This window comes from Physeter macrocephalus, chromosome 18, assembly GCF_002837175.3.
Source record: "Physeter macrocephalus isolate SW-GA chromosome 18, ASM283717v5, whole genome shotgun sequence".
Taxonomy (NCBI): Eukaryota; Metazoa; Chordata; class Mammalia; order Artiodactyla; family Physeteridae; genus Physeter; species Physeter macrocephalus.
The window spans coordinates 45616998-45632730 of record NC_041231.1 but is presented as its reverse complement, the minus strand read 5'-3'; the positions used below and the strand labels follow the sequence as shown (position 1 = coordinate 45632730).

General features: G+C 48.6%; 1 protein-coding gene across 3 annotated transcripts in view; it reads left to right on the top strand.

Moving 5' to 3' along the window:
- LIMD1 (LIM domain containing 1) overlaps positions 1 to 15727 on the top strand; it is a 72243-nt gene extending 56516 nt beyond the window's left edge. The window contains exons 3-8 of one of the 3 annotated variants that reach the window (XM_007115258.4): positions 4035 to 4102; positions 6624 to 6686; positions 10582 to 10712; positions 11328 to 11379; positions 11897 to 11965; positions 13119 to 15727. In XM_007115258.4, the coding sequence (XP_007115320.1) occupies positions 4035 to 4102; positions 6624 to 6686; positions 10582 to 10712; positions 11328 to 11379; positions 11897 to 11965; positions 13119 to 13256 (521 nt within the window). In that variant the 3' untranslated portion in view covers positions 13257 to 15727. The other 2 variants (XM_028478539.2, XM_028478540.2) reach the window with 2 other exon arrangements.
- Positions 15728 to 15733: the final 6 nt, after the last annotated feature.

Below are 15733 nucleotides of genomic sequence, written 5' to 3'. Positions count from 1 at the left end.
CGGCCATGGCCCACGGGCCCAGCCGCTCCGCGGCATGTGGGATCCTCGCAGACTGGGGCGCGAACCCGGTTCCCCTGCATCGGCAGGCGGACGCGCAACCACTGCGCCACCAGGGAAGCCCTGGCAGGCGGATTCTTAACCACTGCGCCACCAGGGAAGCCCGACACTCATTTTTTTGTAAGCTGTTATAAATGATGCTGAGATGAAGATCCTTTAAACAATTTGATTATTTCCTTGGAATAAATTCCTGCAGTAGAATTTTTGGGTCACAGTAATCCAAACTTTCTAAATTCTGTTGAAATTTAATATTAAATTTGTCTTAAAAAGCTTGTTTCAGTTTCTGCTTTTCCTTGCAGAGTGGAGAGTGTCAGTCTGTCAATGTCATTACTAACACTGTCATTCTTTTTAGCTTTTGCTAATTGGATAGACAAAGCTTGGTATACTATTTTAGTTTTCAGTTATTAAAAAATATGAGAAATGTTAAGGATTCTTTTATATTCATTGGTCATTCATACTACTTTTGTCATTTTCCCCCCATTCTTTGCCCAGTTTTAAAATATTGGGCTGTTAATTGAGTAATTTGCATATTGGGGTTAAGTTCTGTTTGTCGTATAGTACAGGTGCTTTTTCTAGCATGTTGTTTGCCTTTTGGTTTATAGTGTTTCACCTAAAGAAGCTGTGTGTGTGCAGTTTAAAAACGACAAGAAAAAAAGAAGCTACAAGAAAGTACCATAGGAAATAACCCTTATTTACGTACCACCCAGAATGCACAAACATTTATATGTTGTCATTTTGGCTTATTTTTAATAAAGGAAGAAGAATATTACAGATAAATTGGAATCATGTTGGTTCCCCCTCCTGTCCCATTTCCCCCTTCCCCAGGGCAGGTACTATTATGAATTGAGTGTATGGATCCTTCCAATCCCAGCTTTTATACTATTACCACATATACAAGTATCAATAGACAATATATAGGACTAGTTTTTGTGTGTATGTAACTGACATATACACTCTCTCTCATAATAATGCATTGTTGAACAGTTTTCCTCATTTGCATATGAGGATTTTCAGTTCAATTCATAATGATACATACAGACCTAGTTCATTCATTTTGATTGCTGTGTAGTATCACATCCATTGACTATAACTCTAAATACTTCCTCAATGTATTTGTCAATATTTCCATATTGGTGAACACTGAGGATGCTCTGGGTGTCTCAGTTTTCATTTCAGCCCTGCAGTGAACATCCATACATGCACCGCCTTCTGCACGCTGGGGGATCTTCTCAAGGAGTGTCCCTAGCAGTGTGTTGTGGGTAATGTCAATTTTCAGCTCAACTGGCTCTTGCCAATTCTTCCCAAAGTGGTCAAGCCAATCGACATTCCCATTCATCGTTGTGGTGCACGGGCTTCTCCTTGCGGTGGTTTCTCTTGTTGTGGAGTATGGGCTCTAGGTGCATGGGCTTCAGTAGTTGTGTCATGCAGGCTGAGTAGTTATTGCTTGCAGGCTCTAGAGTGCAGGCTCAGTAGTTGTGGCACATGGGCTTAGTTGCTCTGCGGCATGTGGGATCTTCCCAGACCAGGGATTGAACCCCTGTCCCCTGCATTGGCAGGCAGTGTGAAAGGGTCCCTCTTTTGTCTCACAACTTCACCAAGACAGGGAGTTGTCAGACTTGGTGATTTTTGCCCATCTAGGAATGAGTTATCTTCTCACTGTGGTTTTAATTTGCATGCGCTGATTGGTGGTGGGATTGAACATCTTTTTCAATGGTTGTTGCCTAGAGTTTAACAGGTTTTGTAATAGGGAAGAACCTTTGTATTCTATTACAAGTTAAGCCTTAAAGTATACACAATGGCCCATCTCTGGGAGCCCTGTCTCCCAGGTAATGCGCATTAAGCTAAAATACCTTTGTTTAGCTCACAGGAAACATCCTGACCAGGCCCACCCGTGAATGGCTGCATCCCCCTCTGGAGGCTGACCGGAACCAGGAAATGTTGGGCTTTACTCCCTCCCCTTTAGTATAAAAGAGCCTGAATGCTAACTCAGGCACGATGGTTCTTTGGAATAGAAGTTTACCATCTTCTTGGTCTACTGGCTTTCCGAATAAAGTCGCTATTCCTTGTTCCAGTGACTCATCTCTCCATTTATTGGCCTGTCGTGGGGCAAGCAGTACGAGCTTGGATTCAATAACAGTTTTCTCTTCTCTACACCTTCGTTTGATCTTTTTCCCCATTGGGTTGCTTGTCTTTTTCTTAGGATTATTAATATTCTTTGTATGTTTTAGGTACTAATGCCATGTTGTATGTTGTAGCCATCTTCCTATCCCTGACTTGCCTTTCCTTTTTTTCCATTTATTGCCCTTTCCTTGGTTAGACTGTTACCAAGACCTCTTAGTCTGAGGCTGAGTTGAAATTACAGTTACGTCCTCAGGGAATGCAGCACATGCTCAGAGCATTAAAACGTTCTAGAGGAACCCATCAGAGGGTTGGGGAGACATTGAGATAACAGTAAATCTGGCAGCAACTAACACCCCTCAAAGGGTCTGACGAGGTCAGCAGAAGGTCAGGGGCTTCCTGTTAAGCTTAGTATAGAGGCAGGCAAGTGGATGGTCAGTGCATGGAAATCCTTACCGTGCTAAAGTCAAAGACAGTTGCCTGTATTTTCTTGTAATAGTTTTTGTTTTTCACACTGAGGTCTTTAGTCCATCTGGAGTTTTTTGCTTTTGTAGTTTCATTTATTTCTTTTAGTGGCTTTTCCCCTACATTGATGCTTTCAGAGTCCTCTCTGAGCCCTGATGAGCCTTCATCAGCAACCTCTCCCTCGTTACCTTGTGCTCTTTGCCTGCTCTGGGGCGTCACAGGCAAGGACACCCATTGTGTATGGAGGGGACTTCTCTGTGTCTCAAGCACCGTTAATGTTTTCGACATCAGTGATTTTGGTTTCAGGTGACTTTAGGCCTAAGGAGCTTGATTCCACTAGTGTTTAGAATTCATTCAGTTTTTGAAACTTCCACGGAGTCTGCTGGGTGTGATTTGTGCGTGGCCCTGGAGGTATTCTCAGATCTGGGGTTGCTGCTAAATGCAGATCCAGGGTCTCCCACAAAGATGCTCCCGCTTACCTCGAACAGGTGGCCCGTTGCGTTTTTTCATGAGGGATCCAAGGAATTGATAGTGTGCTCTTCTTGTCAGTGTCCTAGCTCTGTGGAAACTCAAGTTACATCTAAGGAGTCAAGGTGCTTTGAATTTTTCCCACTCCCACCCACCCCACTGAGATCAAGAGAAAATAGGAGAAATCATCATCTTTTCAACAGTGTGTGTTTTCTGTCGTTCAGATGAAAAAAGATGTGAAAGTAAGGAAGATAAGAGCTGACCAATTTATAGGAATTTCCTGATAGGTTGTCACCAGCATCCCCTGGAGAACGTGTCAAAGGTGATGATGCCCAATGTCTGTGGGAAACGGCAGCGTCACAGGAGACTGTTGCCTGGTATCCCCACCTGTGGATGCCTCTGCCATCTTGTCACCCAGTGTCTTGCTGGCTTCTTTCTCAGCAGAGAGGAGGTGCGAGAAGTGGGTGTAGGATGATTCCCAAGTCAGTCTGCCAGGCAGCAACCACCAGGGGACCCTGTCTTCTGGCCTGAGTCTACCTGTTACCAAGGACCACAGCAGCTTTCAGGAACCAGAAACTTATAGATAATTGGCTTTTTTTTTTTTTTTTTTTTTTTGCGGTACGCGGGCCTCTCACTGTTGTGGCCTCTCCCGTTGTGGGGCACAGGCTCCGGACGCGCAGGCTCAGCGGCCGTGGCTCACGGGCCCAGCCGCTCCGCGGCATGTGGGATCTACCCAGACCGGGGCATGAACCTGTGTCCCCTGCATCGGCAGGCGGACTCTCAACCACTGCGCCACCAGGGAAGCCCCGATAATTGGCATTTTTTGCATGATTATTTCTGCTTTAAAAGATTTTGCCTTTCTTTTCTCTTTTTTCACTGCATATTAACATTTTCTTTTTACCCTGCCTTTGTGTTCTTTCCCTTAGGCCGGAAGCTGAGAGGAAAAGCCTTTTATTTTGTCAACGGCAAAGTGTTTTGTGAGGAAGACTTCCTGGTGAGTTTGTCACCCAAGCTCCCCCTCCTTGCAGTCCTGCCCTGAGTCAGGCGGGGAGCGTGCAGAGCAGCTGGGCTGAGCAGAAGAAGGTGGTTTCTCTCTGTGGTCCCTAGTGCCATCTGGAAGCTGCACTGCTGGAGAAAGGGGTCCTGACTTTCCTTCTGCAGAAGCGTGGGGTGGCCCACGTTCCCAGGCAAATGACAAACTGCAGAGCTTTGTGCTTTTCAGGGACTTTGGGGTCGCTCAGCCTGTCCTCTTGTGCTTTGCCCATTTCTGCCTACTCCACCCAGCTCTTAACTCTCAGTCTGGGACCTGGGCCCCCTTACTTCTCATCCTGCCTGCCTCTCCCACGCACCGAAAGTCTGTCCATGTGCCAGTGACTCCCACGTCTGAACTCCGGCCGTGTAGGCGCCTCTGAGGCCAGCTGTTCACAATCTCCCTGCCCATCAGACAGTCCCCAGGGTTGTCCCCAGCCCATCTGCCAGCCCCTCCCACTGTACTTGAGAGTCACCTGAAGCAGAAAAGTCCCCTTGCCTGGGGCCTTATCTCTGAGAACAGTGTCCTAGGTTCCTCCTGTACCCCTCCTCTTTCCTATGTCTCCTAGAATGTGGCCAAGCATTGGGCCTGGTGCCACCGCGTCCTCCCCGGCCTGTGTGGCTCGTGACGTCAGCATGGCTCCGCCGCCCCCTCACTGCTGTGCTGTGTCACTGCCCAGGCCCGGGATCCAGGGTTCAGAGCATGCGCAGGAGCTCTCTGCAGTCTGGGCAGCCTCCCATCTCACTCACTCTGAGGCTTGCGGCTCTCTGCACGCCATGGCCCCATCCTGTGTGCCTTAGCTTGCGCTGGGTCCCCTGCTTGGAATGTCTTCACCCTTCGTTAGCCCAGATCCCCCGACGGCCTTCACGTCCCCCCGCCTCGCCGTGGATCTCCCCTCCTGCGTGCTGCTGCCCCCGGCTTGCCAGTGGCCAGCGTACCGCGTGTCTGTTTACAAGCCGTTCCCTGACTTGACTGTAACTTCCTAGGGAGGGAGAAACATGCTGCTTCACATTTACACCTTCAGACCCTAACACACTGCCAGGCATGGAGCGCTGCCTGGTCAGTGGGACCACCAATGTGAGACCCAGAGATGGCTCGGGGCCAGCTTCTCCGTGGATGTGTGGGTTGACTCAGTATGACTCGTGTTTGCCGGCAACAGCCAAGCAAACCCAAGGAAATTGCTTCCTGCGTGCCCTCAGGAATCACTTCCTCCACATGTTCACCTCAGTCTCCGGCGCTGTGTGTTTGATAGTCAGATGGTGGCACACCAGAGCTGACTGTCTCCCAGTTTCACATCTGATGGGCCAAGTGCCTGTCCTGCTCCTGGAGTCTCATGGGCTCTTGGTGGGCCAGGTGCCCACCCCTGGGCAAAGTCTTGGGTGCTGGACGACTGCGAGGCTCTGATTGGCCAGGTCTGAGCCAGTGCCTTGCCTTGGAACCCATCATGGGGTCAGCCCCACGGGAATCGCAGGACCACAGGATGGGGACTGGGGCTGGATCCCAAAAGAAAATAAAGAACTGTTACCCCTAGAATCAGGAGGAAGTGCTGGGCAGCAAAACCCCACACTATGTGGTGTAGAGTTGCAGAAAATTTCCCTTTTCTTTTCCGCCTTCCTTTCCATTACATTTCCCTTATTAAGTTGTGTTTGCAATATTTAAGCTTCTAGTATCTTCCAGTGTGTAGTATCTAGTCTGTTTTCTGAGGTGAGTTCCTCGTTTCTTTCAAGACTAGAGCTGTGTGTGTGTGTGTGTGTGTGTGTGTGTGTGTGTGTGTGTGTGTGTGTGTGTGGGTGTGGGTGTGTTTTGGTAAGGTAAGGTAAATAATATTTATCCAGTTTCTTTGAAGCTAATTGTAAAAGGCATTGGCTTTTTAACCAGACCCAGACTTGAATTTGAATCCCGTCCTTACCCCTTACAGGCTGGGTGACCATGAGAAGGTCACTTAACCTTTCGGAGCTTCCCTTTGCTTCCATTTGAGAAATGGTGTAATATATACCTTGCAGAATTGTTTTGAAAATTAGAGTGATGGTCTCAAACTTGAGTGTGCATCAGAATCCCCTGAAGGGCTTGTGAAAACTCAGGATGGCCAGGCCCCACCCCCTGAGTTTCCAGTTTAGTAGGTCTGGGGTGGAGCTGAAGAATTTGCACATCTGACAAGTTCCCAGGTGATGCCAGGAACTCCGTTTTGAGAACCACCGGATGAGAGACTGACGCCTCTCTCTACACAGCCTCTTATGCAGAGCCTGGCGTGTCATGGGTGCCTGGGTGCAGCTGTTGAAGGAGAGTGGTATTAGCACTTGTAATGGCTTTTGTGGCAGAGGATATTCCGTGATTCATCACACTGTTGTCCACAGGGACATGACAGATCCTGTGTAGAGTGACACATCTTTCTGAGAAATTCCTTGTGCTCCTCATGACTGGCAGGGAAGTAGCAAGATTCCTCTGCCCTGCCTGGGTTTAACTTTCTTTTCTCTTTCCACTGCAGTACTCTGGTTTCCAGCAGTCTGCTGACAGGTGTTTTCTTTGTGGACATCTGATTATGGACATGGTGAGTAGGGTCAGCCGAACAAGATACTAGCATGGTGGGAGGGGGAGGCATTCAGAGAAAAAAGAAATTAATAATTGAGAACAGTGTTTCCTACCTTGATTTGTGGCTACATCTGGTTTTATTAAAAGAAGACCCCGTGCTTGCTTGCTTGCTGTAGTAGCACCCACATTTGGCTTTTACTGGAATTAGCATCCTTCGCCATCTAGTCCACATGATGTCATTTCTGCTGGCACTGTCTCCTTTGGGCTGTTCATGTCACATTGGCCTCCCTCTGATTTTCCGTGTTCCTTGTGGCGTCCCAGGTGAGATGCCAAACGGAGCTGCAGAAATCTCAGCTACTTTGGAATTGGGTGCAGAACGTCAGATAACACAGTTTTTTCCCCCCATGTTCTTCCCGGCTTGATCATTTCCTAAGATGAGGTCTGGGGTCCCGTTGTTAGTTCTGAGATAGCAAAACAGGGAGCAGGTTTTATCCATTCCGTTCCTCGCTCAGCCATGGCTCTCTGAGCTTATCCTGGGCCTCAGTGCCTTTATCTTTTGAGTGGGGACAGTTCTTCCTTCCTGGCCTCCTTTTAGGGTAAGGTTGTGAGGTTAATGAATACAGAGTTCTTATTTTCTCAGGGATCAAATTGCTCACCATTGGAGAACAGCCCTATCGAATTTCTTTAATATATTGGTCAGAGAAAATCGTTATATAACATTCTATTAGTTGAAAGAGTTAAATCCCCCTCTAAGCTGAGCCATTAATTCCATTCTGGAGAAGGGAATTGCTAGTCATTGTTTTTGTTTGTTTGTTTGTTTGTTTACCTTTTTATTGAGAAACAACTCAGAGGGCGCACATCTTAAGTGTACAGCTGAATGAATTTTTATATATATATATACCTATGTGTAAACACCACACAGATCAAGGTATAGAACATTTCCAACATCCAGAAAGACCCTCTCCCACAAAGATACCCACTATTCTGACCTCTATTGCCCCAGGCTGGTGCTGGAACTTCATACAGGTGGATTCATATAGTATAGATTCTTTTGGGTCAGCCTTTTCTCACTTAGAAAAATGTTTTTGAGATTCATCCATGTTGTTATCTGTGTTGGTAGTTCATTTATTCTCATTGCTAAGTAGAATTCCATTGTATGGATATAGCACCCTTTATTTATCCATTCTCCTGCAGATGGGGACTTGGGTGTTTTCCAGTTTTTGGCAATTTATGAATAAGTTGCTGTGAACGCTCTTATGCATGTCTTAGGCGGACATAAACACTCATTTCTGCTGGTTTTGTGCTGACAGGTATAAAACAGTGAACCAGAGCTGTCCCTGTTTGTGAACAGACGCTGTTGCCGTCCAGGCTCTGACACTACACGGCACAGCTTGGCCCTGTGAGCGGTGTCCTGATAAGCGGCTAAGGCCTCCTTAGGAATGTGGCCCTCCACCCATTCCGCCAGGGGAGGCAGGCGCAAGCCACACACCCTCACCCCTACCTTCCTCAAGTGCCTTCCCAACTCCACTGGGTTCCATTTCTTTAGCAGATTTTGTCCCTGATTTTAGAGCCCTTCTGACAAACCCACCACGTATGAGGCCAACAGTGTCCAAATTTATGAACATGACTATACACTGTTCTTATCTGTGGGTATCCTAAGCCTTCTTTGGGCCTCCAGGTATTTCATTTATCTATTACTACATGACAAGCCACCCCAAAACTTAATGGTTTAAAACAACAGTGATTTATTATTTATCATGATTCCATGGGTCAGGAATTAGGTCAAGGCTCTGCAGGGCGATTCTTCTGCTCCATGTGGCATTAGCTGGGGTCACTTACTCAGCTGTGTTCAGCTGATGGCACAAGATGATCTCTCACCCTCCAGGCCTCTCTCCCCATGGCTACTAATCTTACTCAGTAGTCTAGCGTGGACTTCCTTTCAGCAAGAGAGAGGAAGTAGCAGCTGTCAATTTTCTTACATCCTTGACTTTAAAAATCTCAGAACATCATTTCTTCCTCATTCTATTGATCAAAGAAAGTCACAAGGCCAATCCCAATTCAAGGGAAGCGGGGAACTGAATTTTGGAGACCATCTCTACCTCGTGGGGTAACATGAAGTCTCACTCCTCTCAGACTTGAAAGCTTTCAGTGAATGATTGGTAGTGACACTTATTTTTAAAAACAGAACCCTTAATTGCCACCCAGAATTATAATAATACAGAGAAAGGTTCCTTCAGTTACCATTCTTGGTTCTCCAGCAGAATTCAGTTCTGCAACTCTTGGTGTAAATTGTCTGTCTCTGCTCCATCTTTGTTAGTAGAGGGGAATACTCGGGGCTTGGAGGTTGGGCATTTTCCCACATGAAAAAAATTATTACACCTAGTCAGAATGCAGCAAAATGGTATCTTTATCCTACCATACTTCTGGCACAGTGTGGGTTAAATTAATGTAAGGGTCTCTTTCTGCCAAGACAGCATTAGTCTGGGGGCCAAATGCATTCCAAGGTCCAGATTGCCAAGGGGACTCTGAAGCCCAGCCGGTTGTTCTTCCTACTTTGGCAGCTTGGGGAGCCTGGAAGATTCGTGAAATCCCAGAGGGGATGAGGAAGCTTGAAAGCTGAGCTTTCAGAGGAGAGCTGGGCTAGCACGACGTCCTCCCGGTGCCCCCCGGCTGCAGTGTGTGAGGTGTGGCACGGCCAGAACACAGCATGGCTTTCCCACAGGACTTAACGATGCTCTGCCAAGGTTCTCGTTGGTTCCAAGTCCCCTTCCTTCTGCCTGTCGGAAGGCTTTCTGTGTGGCCCCACTCAGGGATGCTCATGGCCATTCTGCACATTCCTTGCCTTCGGTGTTTTGGTGCAGGCTTGCTGGTGTTGATTCCATAGCTCTGCTGTTTGTGCTAAGTTTCACGGCGCAGGTAATCGCAGAAATGTATCTGCTACTGAGTCATCAGAGATGCTTTCAACTGCAGGTTACAGAAAGCCCAGACTCAACTCAAACCAATGGTTCGCAAACTTTAGCATGCATCAGAATCACTTTATTAAAACACCCATTGCTGGAATAGGGCCCAAGAATGTGCATGGTAAACAAGTTCCCAAGGGTTGCTGATGCTGCAGGTGCAGGGACCGTACTTTGAGAACCACTGACTTAATAGGAAAAGGTGTTTTATCTCACCTAAGAGGTTTGGAGGGAGGCAGTTCCATGGTGAGTTAATTTGGTGACTCGCTGACACCACCACAGACAGGACATTCCTTCCCTCTCTTCTCTCTCCCACCCTCCGCGTCTAGGCTCTGTTCTGGTTTCAGGATGGCCTCTTACAGTTCCAGGTATCAGTCACATTCAGATCAAATGATGCCGAGAGGAAGAAGGTGCATGGGGCTTTCTCCTCACTGTGTTTAAAAGCAGCAGCAACAAAGAGGCTTTACGTACAATTGGATTTGAGATAATCCGGGGCTGAGTCATGGGCTTCTGGATTATCATGCTGCAGGGTCAAAGCTGCTTAGTAGGGGCACCCAGGAGAGAGAAGTTAAGAGGTTTTTCCCAAGCTCTTCCATTTCCTTGTGGAGTTTCCTTTAATCTTTCCATGTATTTGCTGCTTTCCAAATCTGAGGTGGAGCCTTTCATGGCCCTGCTTTGCATCATTTCCTGCAGAGAATCATGCTTTTTGATAGAGAACCCTCCCTCTGGAGGTTTATGAAGTGCAGGAGAAGGATCCCATTTGGTTTCCTCCTATTTATACCTGTAACTAGGTTAGCCTTTCCTGCCCCCATCATCTCTTGACTTGGTCCAAGTGAAACTGGGATGAGGGTGGCAGTTGCTCATATGGACCCTCAGCCTGATGTGTCTCTCCCTTCCGCTGGCATTTCCTTCCCTGTAATCCCAGCTGAGTCCTGACCTCTTCCTTTGCACCCCCAGATCCTTCAGGCCCTGGGGAAGTCCTACCACCCCGGCTGCTTCCGCTGTGTCATCTGTAATGAGTGTTTGGACGGGGTACCCTTCACCGTGGACTCAGAGAACAAGATCTACTGTGTCCGGGATTACCACAAGTAAGGAGAGCCACTCGTGTAAGCCACACTGGCCGAAACTCAGCAGGGTGGAGGGTGGGGACCTGCTGAGGTACGTCTGCAGGCTGCTTGCACTGTTGTCGACAGTGCAGCGAACGTGCAATGGTTTTGAGGGGTGTAGCACGGGCCTCGGGGGTCAGTAGATGCCCGTGCAGACAGGAACTGGTTAAAGAATTATGTTTACTGGAAAAACAGTACCAGAAAACCTATAATCAGATTCCTGTCTAGGCCTGTGGAGGAATGTGCCAAGCCCTGTGGCTCCAGCCTTACCAAACTTCAAAAGGCCCCGATTCAGGGCTGGTCTCCACCACCCTCAGTTTGCCTGGGCCTGTATGAGGCACCATGAGGGGGGTAAACAGGTCAGCCTCCAGCCCTAGCAGAGTGAGAGGGGGCAAATGCACTTGTCACCGCTGGGGAACAATCCCGAAGCAATAGTCCCAGGAGTGTGCCAGGTCTGTCTTTACAGACGAACTAGAGGGATTCACGTGAAGAGCGATGGGTGGGAGGCAGGGCCGGGCCAGCGAGGAAGGCTCCAGGCACAAGTCCCCCCGAAACACCTCAATATGCCCTTCACTGCTTCTTTGCTTCTCCCGCCAGGGTGTTGGCCCCCAAGTGTGCAGCCTGTGGCCTTCCTATCCTTCCACCTGAGGTAAGGTGCTTTTTCAACTCTGCTCCTGGGGTCTTCCAAGAGAGGAATATCTCCCTTGGTCATTTACAAGGTCTGTGTCCTGTCCTTATACCTTTGTAAAAATACTTCTAAAATCTCAACTCTGAGATAAATGGTGTCCTCACCAGGAAGCCCCTTTCTCATTAGCTGCCTTCCCTAGCCCAGTGTCCTTCTTATGCCCTGTTTGTCCCTGTAATTGGGTCAAATTCTCTGACTTGATACTAACTCCCAGATTAGACGTTGAGCATATGAACAAGACCAAGTAGGTCGTTTTTTTCACTGTTGACTCTGACATTCCAGATGGTAGCACTGCATCCCTCTCACTTCCTCTCATCTACTATATGTGTCCTTTTTTCTGCTGGTGTTAGTATCCACTACTGATTCCTGCTCTTCTCCTAAGGCCGCCTACTTGCTACCCCAGAACCCTCCCCCACCCTCCTGGCAGCGGAGCCCGATGGCCCCCCAGCTAGCCTCTGGTTCTTGCTTTCCTTTGGTCCAGGGCTCAGATGAGACCATCCGAGTCGTGTCCATGGACAGAGACTACCACGTGGAGTGTTACCACTGCGAGGTAGGCCCCTCCCTGCCCTAGAAGGCCCCCAAAACTCATCCTAGAAGTCCAAGAGGAAAGCATCATGGGTTGATGGAGGCAGGATGTGGGCAAGGGGCTGCCCTCCAGAGCTGATGGAGGAAGTGGGGTGAAGCCTGATTTGGTGGTGGGGGGAGGGTGGGGTTGGAGAAGATGCATAAAAGTCTTTACTGTTTTCTCCATGTTTGTAACCACCAAGTCCTGAGCCGGTCACAGCTGCTCTCCCTGAAGCCACAGAGTGGGAGGGTCACGGGGAGTGTGGGCTTCAGGTCCTTTTGGGGGGCCAGATTGTCAGACAGGTGTGTGATTTGAGGAATAGACTCCCTCCCCTCCAACTTGTAGTCTGTTCTATCTGCCGGGAACCCCTTTCTCAACCGAGCCCTGAAAATCATGAAGAAACCCCCCTTGGAAACAGGCATGTCGCTGGTTGGTGTAGAGGCAGGTGGGGCCCATCTGTCCCTTCTCTGTTGTGTCACACCCCAGGCTGAAGGAGTCACTGGTGCCCCATGAATGTCAGGAGAGCCAGAGGTTGTGAAGGGCACAAACGCGTTAAGTGCTCGTGGAATTTCAGCCAGAATTAAGTGGATTCACCCAAGGAAGGAGATTTATTTTGTGATGCTGTGGGCAGGGAGAACAACCAGTGTGGGTGACATAGAGCTTGATCTCACTGCCAGCATTGAAGAAATACGTGGGAATCACTGTCGGTTGGTACCCCAGGTGCTGGAAAAAAAAGTAAAGACACTTGCTCAACTGTGCTTTTATTCAACCCAATATATCCAAAGTGTTATCGCTTCAACATGCAGTCGAGAGAAAAAAGTTTTCCTGAGATATTTTATATCCTTTTTCTGTCCTAAATTTTGGAAATCTGGTGTGTGTGTTTGCACTGACATGACATCTCATTTCTGACCAGCCCCATTCCAAGTGCCGGAGAGCTTCATGTGGCCAGTGTTGGACAGTACAGTCCAGACCCTCACTGGGCTGGAGCTGCGTGTCTCCGCACTGGCACTTTTTTTGCCCGGAAAGAATCACACAGCGCCCTCTGCTGGTTGTACGGGACTGTGTGTGGCCTTTGTGTCACTCTTGCAGTCTGTTTTGTTTTGTTTCGTCACCACTGGATATTTTTGCCTCACCCCAGGACTGCGGTCTGGAGCTCAATGATGAAGATGGTCACCGCTGCTACCCCCTGGAGGACCACCTGTTCTGTCACTCCTGCCACATCAAGAGGCTGGAGAAGGGTCACTCATCCACAGCCCTTCACCAGCACCACTTCTAGCCAGGGCCTCCTGCAGACCTCACGGTGGGGAGGAGGAGCCAGGCTTGCACCATGAGAAGTCCGCGGGTTAATTCCTGTCAACCCTGGGGAGGGATTGGGGTTGGGGGAGTGGAGGGGAGGCAGGTGCCTTTCCTTTAAACGAGGAGGGGATCCCTGCTGGTCTGGGATTATGTATTTTCCAAGTGCCTTTCACTGCTGCCACACCCTCATCAGATTACTCAGGAAGAAGCCCCAGCAAGCGCGTGGCATGTGACAGGAGATCTCATTAGTGTGACTGAATGAACCTTCCTGTCCCCTCTGGGAAGAGTTCACACTTCAGTGGGAAAGGTTTGCACTGAAGAGAGATTTCAGCTGCCGATATGTTCAATCCTTTCCCTCCCCTTCGGAAAATACCTGCACCCAAACACCCCCTCCCAACCCCTCCCCCGCCCCACACACACCATAATTTAAGATTTCCTTCCACTCCAGAGCTTCAGTTCTTCTGCAGAATGGCTGCAAATTTTAATTGCATCATTGCAAGAGGGATGCTCTGACGTGTGCTTTGTATCTTAGGAAGAATTCACTTGGTAAAGCAGAGCCAAGGTTTGAAATAAGTGAGATGGGGTTTTCTCCTTGTAGCCTGATAGCATTCTGTGTGCCCCTGGAAATCCTTCACTCCTTTAAAGGCAGCTGGCAGCCTGATGGAGGATTGATCCTGTTCTAGGAAAGTGTGCTTTGGGATGAGAAGTTGGTGCAGGCGCCAGGCCTCTTTTGCCCGCCTGTTGTGCTTTTTTTCCTCTGGAGCTCTCAAGAATCTGGGACTTCAGAGTTCCCCCTGCAAAGGCTGGTCTCGGGATCTTTTGTGGGGATCCTCTTATGCCTATTTTCGCTTCTTTAACAATGGACTTTGGGGAAGTGTGCCCACATACTGAGACCTGACCCCTTATTAATGCGGAGAGTTTTTGTGTGTAATATCTCAAAGCCAGCCTGGGAGAGACTGCCTGAGCATAAGTTATGATATTCATTTCACAGGTTTCTCTCTTGCCAATTCAGGCATTATGCTTGAAGAAACCAGTATAAGGTACACTGCTTTTGTCTGTCTTTTTTTTTCTTTTTCTTTCTGTAAAAATTGTTTTCCTCTACTTTCAGTCTCCCACACACAAAAAATACCTCACAGATAAGAGCTTCAGATTAAGGAGGAATTTGGCCATCACACTGGACTCAGCCAGTGTGTGTTAGGAACCTCTGGCTTCACCCAGGTCAGACCAGTGGGTCAGGGCACTGTAATCTTAACTAAAGTTCAGCTGGGAATAGATCTGATTGATACTGGGTGCTCCTGCCTTATGCATTTCATCATGCTGGCTCCCCGGGATGGCAAGGGCTAAGGGAGGGCCACCTACTGGCAGGATTTCAAGGCCACCTCTGCACTGAAGAGGCAAAATGTGCCCTGCGTGTCACACTCCTGAGGCCAGAGGTCAATACCCCTGGGTATTTCAATGAGAAGAAAGTGTGAGAAAAAGGTTGGCTGGCATTTGGCTTCTCAGCCCATGGGGAGGGACCCCGGCCCTTGTCGCAGGAGGGCAGGAGCCATCTCACCACTCCCAGCCAGGCTGGGAGCATGGCAGCTTGCATCTGCTCTCTGCCGCCTCACCTCACACCCAGAGGGAGGGGATTGGGTGGCTGGGGCCTTGGAGGGTGTCAGTGGAACCCAAAGGCACAGGGACTCACAGACTATTCACTGGGCCCAGTTCTACTTCTGAACCATGCTTTGACTCATTTGGTAGCAGTTGCCTGTAAGAAGCACAGACATGGCACCATGGATTGTCTTTTCCATTTTTGTTAAATTCATTCTGCTGGAATCCTTTGGCCAGATGTCACTTCAGCCCAAGCTGCGTGATTCTATTGGTTCCTTTTCGTAGGCTGAGCCTCCTAAAAACCCATGAATGTTTTTAGGAGGGCTAAAAATCCAGGGGGCTGGGGAGGTGAACCCTGGGGTCCCCCCTCCCTTCCCAGCACACCATCCAGCTCAGCCTTGGCAAGGCTGGTGGGCACATGGAGCCAGCCAGTATGTCTCAACCTGTCTCTGCCAACCTAGGATTATTTCTGGCCTTGATGACACACCTTTGCTCCACTATCAAGTCAAGCAGAGGAAAGAAAATTGCCTTGGAGCCACATCAGAAGTAGCAGGGATTGGTTTGCAAATTGGGTAACAGTTAACCCTTGAACAGCATGGGTTTGAACTGCATGGGTCCATTTATATGTGGATATTTTTCAGTAGTAAATACTGCAGTCAGTACTACACGAGATCTGTGGTTGGTTGAATCCACGCTGCAGAGGGACCATGGTTACAGACAGCCGACTATAAGTTATATGAGGATTAACCCTTAAGTTGTTCAAGGCATAACTGTAGTTTAAAAATCTGATTCTTTTTTTTTTTTTTTTTTTTGTGGTATGCGGGCCTCTCACTCTTGTGGCCTCTCCCGTTGCGGAGCACAGGC